At 45.9% G+C, this 11,029-nt stretch overlaps 1 protein-coding gene across 1 annotated transcript in view; it reads left to right on the top strand.

The window, feature by feature from the left end:
* Positions 1–8,852: 8,852 nt before the first annotated feature.
* Positions 8,853–11,029, top strand: part of LOC119314844 — a 3,537-nt gene continuing 1,360 nt past the window's right edge. Inside the window, exons 1-5 of the mRNA XM_037589533.1 lie at positions 8,853–9,035; positions 9,138–9,313; positions 9,427–9,482; positions 9,839–9,953; positions 10,631–10,753. Of these exons, the coding sequence (XP_037445430.1) occupies positions 8,946–9,035; positions 9,138–9,313; positions 9,427–9,482; positions 9,839–9,953; positions 10,631–10,753 (560 nt within the window). The 5' untranslated portion in view covers positions 8,853–8,945. The remainder of the gene's footprint in view (positions 9,036–9,137; positions 9,314–9,426; positions 9,483–9,838; positions 9,954–10,630; positions 10,754–11,029) is intronic.

Raw genomic sequence — 11,029 nt, 5'->3', positions numbered from 1 at the left:
GAGAGAGAGAGAGAGAGAGAGAGAGAGACGAAGGGAAGAGAACAGGGGCGGAGCTTGGTTAGGGCCAAACTGAGCCATGGTCGTCCCAGTATTTTGCACTTCTTCTTTTACCTACGGTTTGGAGCCTAACCAAGCGCATCACCTGCAGTTCTCTCCTTTGGGCTGGCTCGCCCAGGTTTTCCTTTGAAGCTCCGCCACTGGGAGAAACTGAACCTCAGGTCCGACGGTAAGGAAGAACCTCCACGCCGCAGTCGTAGCCCGCCGCCATTTCACCACCCATGTAGTCAAGGACGCCGACCAAAACCTCCCACGAACGCTGCTTTTCGAAGGCTCTGTCGCCTCACCATCCAGGGTCGTCTCCCCCAGATTCTGATGTCCTCCACGAAATCGAGCAACAAAGACCACACCACCATCGTACTTGGTAGGTAGGCTATCAAACCGTTCATTCTTCATGGAACTACTCCCTCCGTTCTAAAATAGATGACCCAATTTTGTACTAAAGTTAGTATAAAGTTGAGTCATCTATTTTGGAACGGAAGGAGTATCATAGAAGATAAAAAGGCGAGCCATGAGGACTAGTTGCTTGATAGAGTCGGAGGATGAACCTGGTAGACCTTTTATTTTTCACGATATTATTATGATTATTTTTTGCATTTATTTAATTTTCTATTTTTTGTTCTATTAATATATACATTGATTTTAGTATTTACATTATATTTTATTTTTGGGTAAATACATGAGTACCCCTGCGTTAGAAAATGAGTGTCGCTCAAACAGGTGTATCTAGCACCGAAATACATCTAGATACATCCGTTTGAGCGACACTTACTTCCGGACTAGGAAGCATTTGTTTATCAGATGCACAAACAGGTTTTGAAAAAGATATTTTAATTCAAAACATAAACATCTCTTTGAGGGCTTCATTGGTTCAAAGTAATTGCATGGGATTTTAAGATGCATCCTAAGGAAATTTTTCTACATTCACAGTTTTAGGATCCTTAGGGAAAAAAACTAAGTGTTACTTTGCACTCCTCTGAAGGAAAATTTCCATCTACTCAAAACTCTTGGTGCAACTTTTTTTCCTGTGACATCACATACTAGTTGATCCAAATGTCCGTGATTTAGAAATCTTATAGAATTCAAGAGGACATGCTACTTGAATTTTATTTTATTTCGTATTCTTGTGTTTTGAGAATTTTATGAATTACTCCCTCCGTTCACAAATATATGATATTTTTAATATTTTAATATGAACTACGTATTGACTGAAATGAGTGAACAAACACACTAAAACGTGTCTATATACATTTCGTCCAGGGAAAAATCTAGAACATCTTACATTTGTGAATGGAGGGAGTATACACTGATTACTATATTTACTACTCCCTTCGTAAATAAATATAAAATCATTTAGATTACTATATATCTCTTTACAGAGGGAGTAATAATCAAAGAGGCCTTTATAGATTTATATTTTTTGAGGATTTTTAAAAAATTATACTCCCTCCGTCCCAAAATTCTTGTCTTATATTTGTCTAAATACGGATATATTTAGTTACTTTTTAGTGTTAGATACATCCATATCTGAGTTTGTACTACCTTTACAAATCTTTAGTACTCCCTTCATCCCAAAATAAGTGACTCGAGTTTGTAAAAATATAAATGGAGTACAAAGTTAGTGTAAACTCGAGAAATAAGTGACTCGAGTTTGTAAAAATATAAATGGAGTACAAAGTTAGTATAAACTCGAGTCACTTATTTTGGGACGAAGGGAGTATTTGTTTCAGGGAACTTTACAAATTTATATTTTTTTTTGAGAAATTTCTTTTTAATTTTTTTTTAAGAAATCTCGCCACTTTATTGAATGATAGCAATGTTCATAGGTACACGACTTTGGTCATGGGGAACTCCCAACCAAACATGCCGACCTACTCCTAAATTACAAGCGAACTTGGCGAGATTATGAGATTCGAAATTATGATTTCTACGCTCAAACACAAAAGCAACCGAATTGAAAAAGCCTCTCCGAAGTGTTATTTCATGTACTATAGCCGCATGTGGACCGTTTGTTCCTTCGTTTATATCTTGAATCACTCCTTTGCAATCTGAAGCAATCATCATTCTTGTTGACTGAAGATCCTCTGCAAGAGCTAGAGCTTTCCTGCACGCGAATGTTTCCAAGATCATGGGGTCAGTAATTCCACGATAAACAACCGCTGATGAGCCCAAATAAACTCCCGTGTGATCTCGGCACACTGCTGCCACTGCCCCGCCACGTCTATGACGTCCCATGGCTCCGTCCACATTAATCTTCACAACACCTAGCGGTGACGCACGCCAACTCCTGTTACCTCCTTGATGTACTGTCTGCACTCGTCGCTTGATCGGCTTCTCCAGTTGCTGCAGCTCATTAAGGTACGAGGTGACAAATGAGGAAGTTTGCATTGGAGATTGAAAAATGCCTTCATGTATCGCGTTACTCCTGGCATACCAAACCGCCCACAGCGTCACAATCATATTGGTAAAAGGACTGCTGGTCAAGGTCTTCGTGCATCATTCTTGGCGTTGGGGTCTTCAATCTCCGCCATGCACTAGTAGAAAAGGGGGCTTTTGTCCCGGTTGGTAAGGCCCTTTAGTCCCGGTTTTCGAACCGGGACTAAAGGGTCGGTACTAATGCCTCTCTCCTTTAGTCCCGGTTCAATCCAGAACCGGGACTAAAGTGCGCGGCCACGTGGAGCTTCACCTTTATTGATTTTCAAATTTCGGAATTATTTTAACATCTAGTGTGTAATCACCACCCCTCATCACTGCTCAATTTATCCTCTAATCACCCCTCATCATTTCAAATCATCTAACTACCCGAACGGTCACCCATCCTCCCACTCCCCCAGCCTGAGCACGCTTAACTTCCGGGTTCTATTCTCTCTCGTTTCCAAGTCTACACTTGTTGTTTTCCTGACAATAGCAAGATGTCAATCCTATTAACCTTCATGAATTTTGCTTGAGCATGAAGTGACACATTTCACTGTTTGAGTTTGAAACTATTGTTTTAAAAAACAATAATTATTTAGTAACACTAATATTTCTTGAATAATTAGTTTGACCATTGTTTGACCACAGTTTGACCAGATTTGACCAAAATTCAAAATAACTGAAATAATTATTTAGTAACACTAATATTCTAGAATAATTAGTTTGACCATTGTTTGACGACAGTTTGACCACTGTTTGACCAGATTTGACTAGTAATTTTTTCGATTTTTTCCACTCTAGATCTTAAAAGCCCCGTAACTTTTTTTCTGTTACGTTTTTGAGGATTTTGAAAATGTTTAACGGGGTTTCCCCCGTTAAATTTGGATGTAACTTTTCGAGTAGATGATTTTTCATATAAAAAACTTTTTAATCCGAGTTCGTATGCAAAAGTTATGCCCATTTTACAAATTCCAGAGAGATTTTGCAAATAAAGTCAAAATTCATATTTGTAAATTTTCCCAACAAGTAGACCACATATCACATGGAAAACTTATTTTATTTTATTTTTTTGACATTTCCATCATTTTCTTTTGTTTTTTCTAAAACTGAAAAGGCGGTCCAAGGAGGGGTGGGTGTTTGAAAATGGAACCTTTAGTACCGGTTCGTGCCATGAACCGGTACTAATGCCTCAAAACCCATTAGTATCGGTTGGTGGCACCAACTGGTACTAAAGGTCTAACCTTTAGTCCCGGTTGGTGCGACCAACCGGGACTAATGGGCATCGCACCCTTTAGTCCCGGTTCGTGGCACGAACCGGGACTAAAGGGTCCAGGTGAACCGGGACTAATGCCTTAGCCGCACGAACTGAGATAAATGCTCACATTAGTCCCGGTTCTTGACTGAACCGGGACTAATGGGCTGACCCGGCCTGGACCAAAGCCCTGTTTTCTACTAGTGATGTGAGCTACCAGGGCCGGATCCGATAGCGCCCAAGTACAGCGTGCTAAAGTGCATGACACCAGGGCGTGCCGCCATGAGTCTGGAGCTCCACACAACGGGCAGGAGTCGCGTGTGGCCATATTCCTCCTGTTTAGAACGTCCGTTGTTGGGAGTGAGTGACGGGCAAGTCGCCATATGAAGATTCTGACCTTCGATGGCACCTTCAGTGACCAAAGCGAGGTCCAGTCCCGTTCTTCTCGGTCAGTGCTTGAGGATCCACTCCTCCCTTCAAGCCAGCTTTCCCGTGTAATCTTAGTTTTGATCATAAATTTATAAGCCGAGCTTACTGTAAAACGCCCCTTCTTCTCCGGATGCCATGCCCAAAAATCATCAACATTACTCGTGCACACAGGAATCCGCATGATAGCCTCGGCATCTGTAGGCAGGAATACTTCACGAACACGGTTCTCATTCCATGATCCAGTTGCTGGATGTAATAGCTCCGATACTAACTGCGGTGGGTTTATGACCCGAGATACAATTGGCCGCAGTGATCCCTCCTTAGGAATCCAATTATGATCCCATATGTTCGTCGTGTGACCATTGCCAATTCTTCGAATTATGCCCTGTTTTAAGATGTCTCGCCCTTCTAGGATAGCTCTCCAAATCTGCGAGGGACGCGAACCCAATTCTGCCATAAGAAACTCATCATTTGGGAAATAAGACGCCTTGAGGATCCTAGCACTCAGTGATGAAGGATCATGCAGCACCCTCCACGCCTGTCTAGCTAACAATGCTAGATTAAAAAGCTTGAGATCTCTGAAACCCATTCCTCCCAAGTACTTTGGCTGCGTCATTACTTCCCACGATACCCAAGCCGGTTTACGTTGCCCTTCCTTGTAGCCCCACCAGAACTTGCGGATGATAGAATTTATGTGTTCACATAAGCCTCTGGGGAGCTTGAAACATGACATGGAGTAAACCGGAATAGCCTTTGCAACCGACTTGATTAACACCTCCTTACCCCCTGCAGACAGGCACTTGCCCATCCAGCCTTTCACCTTATCCCATACCCTGTCGCTCAAGTGCTTGAAGGTGCCCTTTTTTGCATGTCCAACATCCGTGGGCATACCGAGATATCTGTCACTTAAAGACTCATTAGGAACCTGGAGGCTTCCCTTTACCGCATCTCTGACGATCTGTGGGCATCCTTTGCTGAAAAAGATCGAAGATTTTTCCTTGTTGATCCTCTGGCCCGAGGCCATACAGTAAGTATCCAAAAGGTGTGACACTTCTTCTGCTCCATCAACACTAGCCCTGAAAAATAGCAGGCTATCATCCGCGAATAAAAGATGGTTCATCGACGGAGCCGATGGAGCCACCTTGATGCCGCTGAGCTGGGATGATCCATTATGAGATTTTTAACAGGCACGAAAGGCCCTCTGCTGCCAACAAGAAAAGGTATGGAGAGATAGGGTCTCCCTGACGAATACGTCTGGAAGGTAAAAACTCCTCTGATTTGCATCCGTTAAACATTACTGAAAAATAAATTGTTCTCACCATGGTCATGACAGTAGAGACCCATGATGCTGCAAAGCCCAGTTTCCTCATAATAGCTTCCAAGTAGTTCCACTCCACTCGGTCATACGCCTTCATCATGTCGAGCTTGAGAGCACAATAATTATTGTTCTTTGATTTGTTCCTTTTCATGAAGTGCAGACACTCATATCCTGAGATTATGTTATCAGAAATAAGCCGGCCAGGCACAAAGGCTGATTGCTCTTCAAAAATAACACCAGGGAGTATTACCTTCAGTCTATTAGCTAGAACCTTTGAAGCTATCTTGTAGAAAACATTGCATAAACTGATAGGTCGAAATTGAGACAGAAGAATTGGTTTTGATACCTTGGGGATTAATACCAAAACAGTGTCATTCACACACTCCGGACTCTCTTCTCCTCGAACTATGCTCAGAACAGCTCGTGTCACCGCCGCACCACATATATCCCAGTGCCTCTGAAAGAAGTGCACCGGAAAACCATCCGGCCCCGGAGCCTTTGTCGGGAACATCTGGAAGAATGCATTCTTAACTTCTTCTTCCTTGTACGGCGCCAAAAGAGTCTCATTCATCGCCTCTGTTACCCTCAAGGGGACATGTTGAAGCACATCATCAAGCCCCTCCACCCCTTCCGAAGTGTATAGGGTTTTATAAAAATCCAGTGCCATTTGCTGCATCTCCGTTAACTCTTCCGTAAGCTGTCCGTCTTGCTTCTGCAAAGATTTTATCAGATTCTTGCGCCTTCTGTTTGATGCCCGGAGGTGGAAAAAATGCATGTTCTTATCCCCCTCCGACAACCACGTCACTCGCGAACGTTGGCGCCACATTATTTCTTCCCAAAGATAAAGCTCAATCAGGCGGTCATTTGTTTTGATCTCAACATGACTAGGTGCAGTCCTAGCTGGATCGCTCTTGAGCCGCTCTAAATCTTTCTTCAGCCTCCTTATCTCTGACTTGACACTCCCAAAAGTTGACCTGCTCCACTCCCCCAAGTTGTTGGACAGGGATTGCAAATTTGCTCGATCTTCCGCCGCAGTTAGATTAGGGCCGTTCGCCTCCCACGCATGCTGAACCGTAGGGATCAACTCGGGATGCGTGTCCCACATACATTCATACCGAAACAATTTGTCTCCCTGCTTCCTTCTATCCACTGGAGCCAACGTGAGATTTATAGGAGCTTGATCAGATGTCGCGGCTGTTAAATGATCTACCACTGCTAGTGGAAAGCGAGCACACCACTCGGGCGTGCCCAAAGCCCTGTCAAGCCTGACTCAGGTATATGATCCGCCAGTGACCTTTTTTTCAAAAGTCCACTTGCAACCCTGGTAGCCAAGATCAATCAGGCCACACACATCTACCGCATCGCGAAAACCTTGAATCTGAGTTTGACTTCTCTGTCAAATTCCCTCGTGTTCATCATATCGGAGAACCTCGTTGAAATCCCCAATGCACATCCATGGCATGTTTTGTAAGGCAGCCAAAATTTTCATTGTGTCCCACGTTCTGTGGCGGAGATGAGTTTGTGCCTCTCCGTAAAAGCACGACAGCCTCCACGGGTCCCCTCCCATCTCAGAGATCTTCGCGTCAATATGATACTGCAAGTAGCCCAACACCTCAATTTTTATTTCATTATTCCAGTACAAAGCTAAACCACCACTTCTACCGGTGGAACCAACAGCAAAAGATGAATCAAAACCTAAAGTACTTGATAGATTTTCAGCTCTAACTTGACCAATCTGTGTTTCAACGATACAAAGAACTTTAGGGGCAAACTTTAGAACGATTTCTCGTAGCTCTTGAACTGTCGGGGCGTTGCCTAGTCCCCGGCAATTCCAGCTGAGACAACTCATTGTGTTCGGCGGTCCTCCGCCGGGGAGGCCGCCGCTTTTGCATCAAGAATTTTGAGACCCGCTGAGTTCTTCCTTCCGCTTGGATTCGGCACCTTCTCTGGCTGCAGCGAGAGTTTAGAACGCTTTGGGTCTTGCTTTGGAGGTGGGCTGAGCGGTAGAACTCCTGTACTACCATTGCTGTTTACAACCGGCACAATATCCAGGCTCGTACTAGCTGCCCCGGGAGCGATCACAGTCGCTACCTCTTCAGACATCCTCTTGCGGCTTGCCTCATTGTCCTCCATCTCGGTGTCATCCTCCCCATTGCCATCATCCTGTGATCGCTGTCCTGAGCTGCCCTCCCCCCCTCTGTTCCCCTAGATCTTCGCCCATTGTTGCGGCGGCGAGTGCCCCACGCCGTAGTTGCGGGTGCTCTAAGATTTTTGAAGGTCAGGGCGGAGGGAGGGTGAACACCATCACCTTGCTCCTTGAATTCATGGCCCATCAAGCCGCAGACCTGGCACCAATCTAGGAGTCGCTCGTATTTCACCGCAAAAATTTCTCGCTGACCCCACGAACAATAGAGGTCGCTTTCTTCAGCTGATTACGCACATCCAGGCGGATCCGCACCCTATAGAAATTGCCTTCAAAATCAAAGGACGACGGCTCAGACTCCACAAACTCGCCGATCTTTGCTGCCAGTGCTTTCACTTTTCCATGATACGCGATCGGTAAGTCAAGGATTCTCGCCCAGATCTCAAACTTGAACAGCTCGATCGATGAGGGCTTGGAATAACCATCATAAGGCACAATAATCACGGGGTTACCCCGAAAGTGCCACGGCCCCCCTTGTGTCACTCTTTCCCAATCACCTAGGCACTCGAACTGCATGATGAACAGGTTCTCTTCAAGCATTTTGATCTTAACCTTCCTTGCAAGATCCCAGGCAGAACGCATATTACGGAAGAACCAGTACGTGCTAAACCCTTTATCGATATGGACACGAACCAGGGTCATACACCCGAGATTCTCTGCTGGTGGCGCGTCATCCTCCTTGAAAACTACATCATCTAGGTCATCCTCTTTTAGGGCAAGTTCCTCCATGAGATCTTCAAGCTTCCCCTTCCCCTTGCTGCATGATGCGCCCGGGGCGCCTTGCTTCGCCATCTCCAGAGCAGGCCTTGGATCCGATCGTACGCCGCGCTCCAACCCAGAAACCCTAACACCTCCAAACCCCGTCTAACCCTCCTGCCAAGGCCGGGAAACAGTACTGGACTGCCCCTTGGTCAGCCCGAGCGGAGCGGTCAGATGAGCGGCGGTGAGGGACGAAAAAACTCTCAACGTCGCCGGTGGCGGCGAGAGAAGAGCGAAACCCTAACGAGAGGGAAGACCCATTTTCTCGCGTTCAAGTTCGCTAGGTCACCTTTTACAAATTTATATGAACATACACAGCGTCACAGGGGTCACGGCCCAACAGAATGGGCCGCCGTCTGAAATGGCCTGGCCTTATGCTCTGCCGAGTGAAGCCGCTCGTGTCACACGCACGCACACCGCCGCGGCGGATAAGAGTTTTTCTTCCAGAGGCGCACGCCGCGCCACGGCGAGGCACCCACCAGTCCACCACCCACCGTCCACCGCAGCGCGCCATGCTCTCCCTCCTCCCGCCCGCGCGGCTCCGCGCCGCGCCCTCCGACGCCTCCGTCACCTTGCCGCGCCGCCCGGCCGTCATCCTCCCAGTTAATCACCGCCCCTCCCCTCTTCCCTCGTCGCCTCGCGGCTCCTTTTCCTTTCCGGTTGTCCGTGTGTGACGCGCGGCGGTCTGTCGTAGTGGCGCGCAGGGGCTCGGGAACAACACGGGCGACTACGCGCGGCTGGCCGCGGCGCTGCGGGACGGCCACGGCGTGCCGTCCGTCGTCGCCCGGGTCTCGCGCCCCGACTGGCTCCGCAACGCCGCCGGGCTCGCCGACCCCAGCTACTGGCGGGGCACCCTCCGCCCGCGCCCCGTCCTCGACTGGTAAAATGCGGCCACCCTAGCCTCCTGGGCATTCTATCCCTCCCCGAATGCGTACGTGGTTGATTTTGTGACTTGAGGCGGTCGTTTCACCGAACACCTTGCCTGCACTGCAGGTACCTGAACCGGGTGGAGGAAGCGGTGTCCGAGGCCAGGGAGCTATCCTCTCCAGGTCCGTCTCCCAAATCATGGTGTAATTTCTAGCACTGACAAGTGCCCCGCGATTGAAGCTCTAGCAGTTTTACTGCCTTTGTGCCATTGAGCAACTTGTGCTTGGTTTCAGTTGCCATGACAAGGAAATTCTTGCTTCCAGTTCACCATCTAAAGTTCAATTGTTTCTTCCAATTTGAATCCCAATTCTGTTGCTGCTAGTTTCAGCCCTCTGACTGGTTCAATATTGTGGACTGTATTCTCAATTGTCCACGATATTGCAGGCAGAAAAATTGTGCAGAAAACCATGGAATAAAATGATCGATGTTCTAAAAATGGGGGCATTCATCCTGACTCTGGACTGTTTGATGCTTGCAGATGGGAAGCTATCATTGATAGGGCATTCAGCTGGGGGCTGGCTCGCGCGCGTGTACATGGAGGAATTCGGGACTTCTGACATAAGTTTGCTGCTCACGCTTGGCACTCCCCACCTGTACGGTTTTCTATCTGATCACTGTTAAAACACATGGATAAGTAGTCCGGTGGTACCCTTTTTTTGTTCTAACTAGCACTTGGGAGTAACGCAAGCTTAGTGGCTTGTATTCTTTAGTTTGACAAATTCTTGCAGAAATTTATGGGCCTCTTACATCACAGACATGAATTATGAAATGGAGGAAATTAGATTTGGCACCTATTGTTACATTCCCCTTCTGTTTTTCTCCTAGAACATGCAAGTTTATGTTGTCCCAACTTACAACAATGTAGATATACCTGTTACCTTCACAATATTCTCCATACTTGTGTGTGGATTTCAGTACTTTTATGTTTAGAGGATATGATTAGGCCTTGTTTGGGTAGGTGAGAAATATTACCCTGTTCCCTTTGGATGTGCAAATAATTTACTTCAATTTTCTATCCACCAAAGGGATTGAACTTAATACGTAACCATCCAAACAAGCCCTTACATGTAAAAATCTCCCAACTATTATGTATTTTTACATGTGGATTGATAGTTGATACATAAAAGTCATGTACATGTTTATTCCCGCAAGCTTTAATATTTTTAACTTGATAGCAGGTGGAATTTTGAGAACAATGAAGTGTCAAAATGAAACCCGGAACATACTTTTCTTTTATCTGAATTTCTTTTCTTTTTCCTCTAATTCCCAGGCCTCCTCCCAAAGGTGTTTCTGGCGTAATTGACCAAACTAGAGGACTACTGAACTACGTCGAGAAGAATTGTGCCCCCGCAGTTTACACACCAGAACTACGATATGTATGCATTGCTGGAAGGTACCTTACGTTATAGTTCAGGTTCTGATTAATTGATTATATGTTAATCATATCATAGAATTGAGGCTTATGCATTACATTTCATCTTCTAACCAAGACTGCTGAGACAGTGGTGGATCTAGAATAGAACGACAGGGGGTGCCAAGCTCAATACTCACGTATATAAAGACTGATAGTGCACACAAATTAGCCTAACTATTACTACCTCCATTTCTAAATACAAGACGTTTTGGCAGTTCGAATTGAACTGCCAAAACGTCTTATATTTAGGAACGG

The sequence above is a fragment of the Triticum dicoccoides genome, chromosome 6A (genome assembly GCF_002162155.2).
Source record: "Triticum dicoccoides isolate Atlit2015 ecotype Zavitan chromosome 6A, WEW_v2.0, whole genome shotgun sequence".
Taxonomy (NCBI): Eukaryota; Viridiplantae; Streptophyta; class Magnoliopsida; order Poales; family Poaceae; genus Triticum; species Triticum dicoccoides.
Note: the sequence above shows the minus strand (reverse complement) of the source record. Positions and strands in the feature narration are given on the sequence as shown.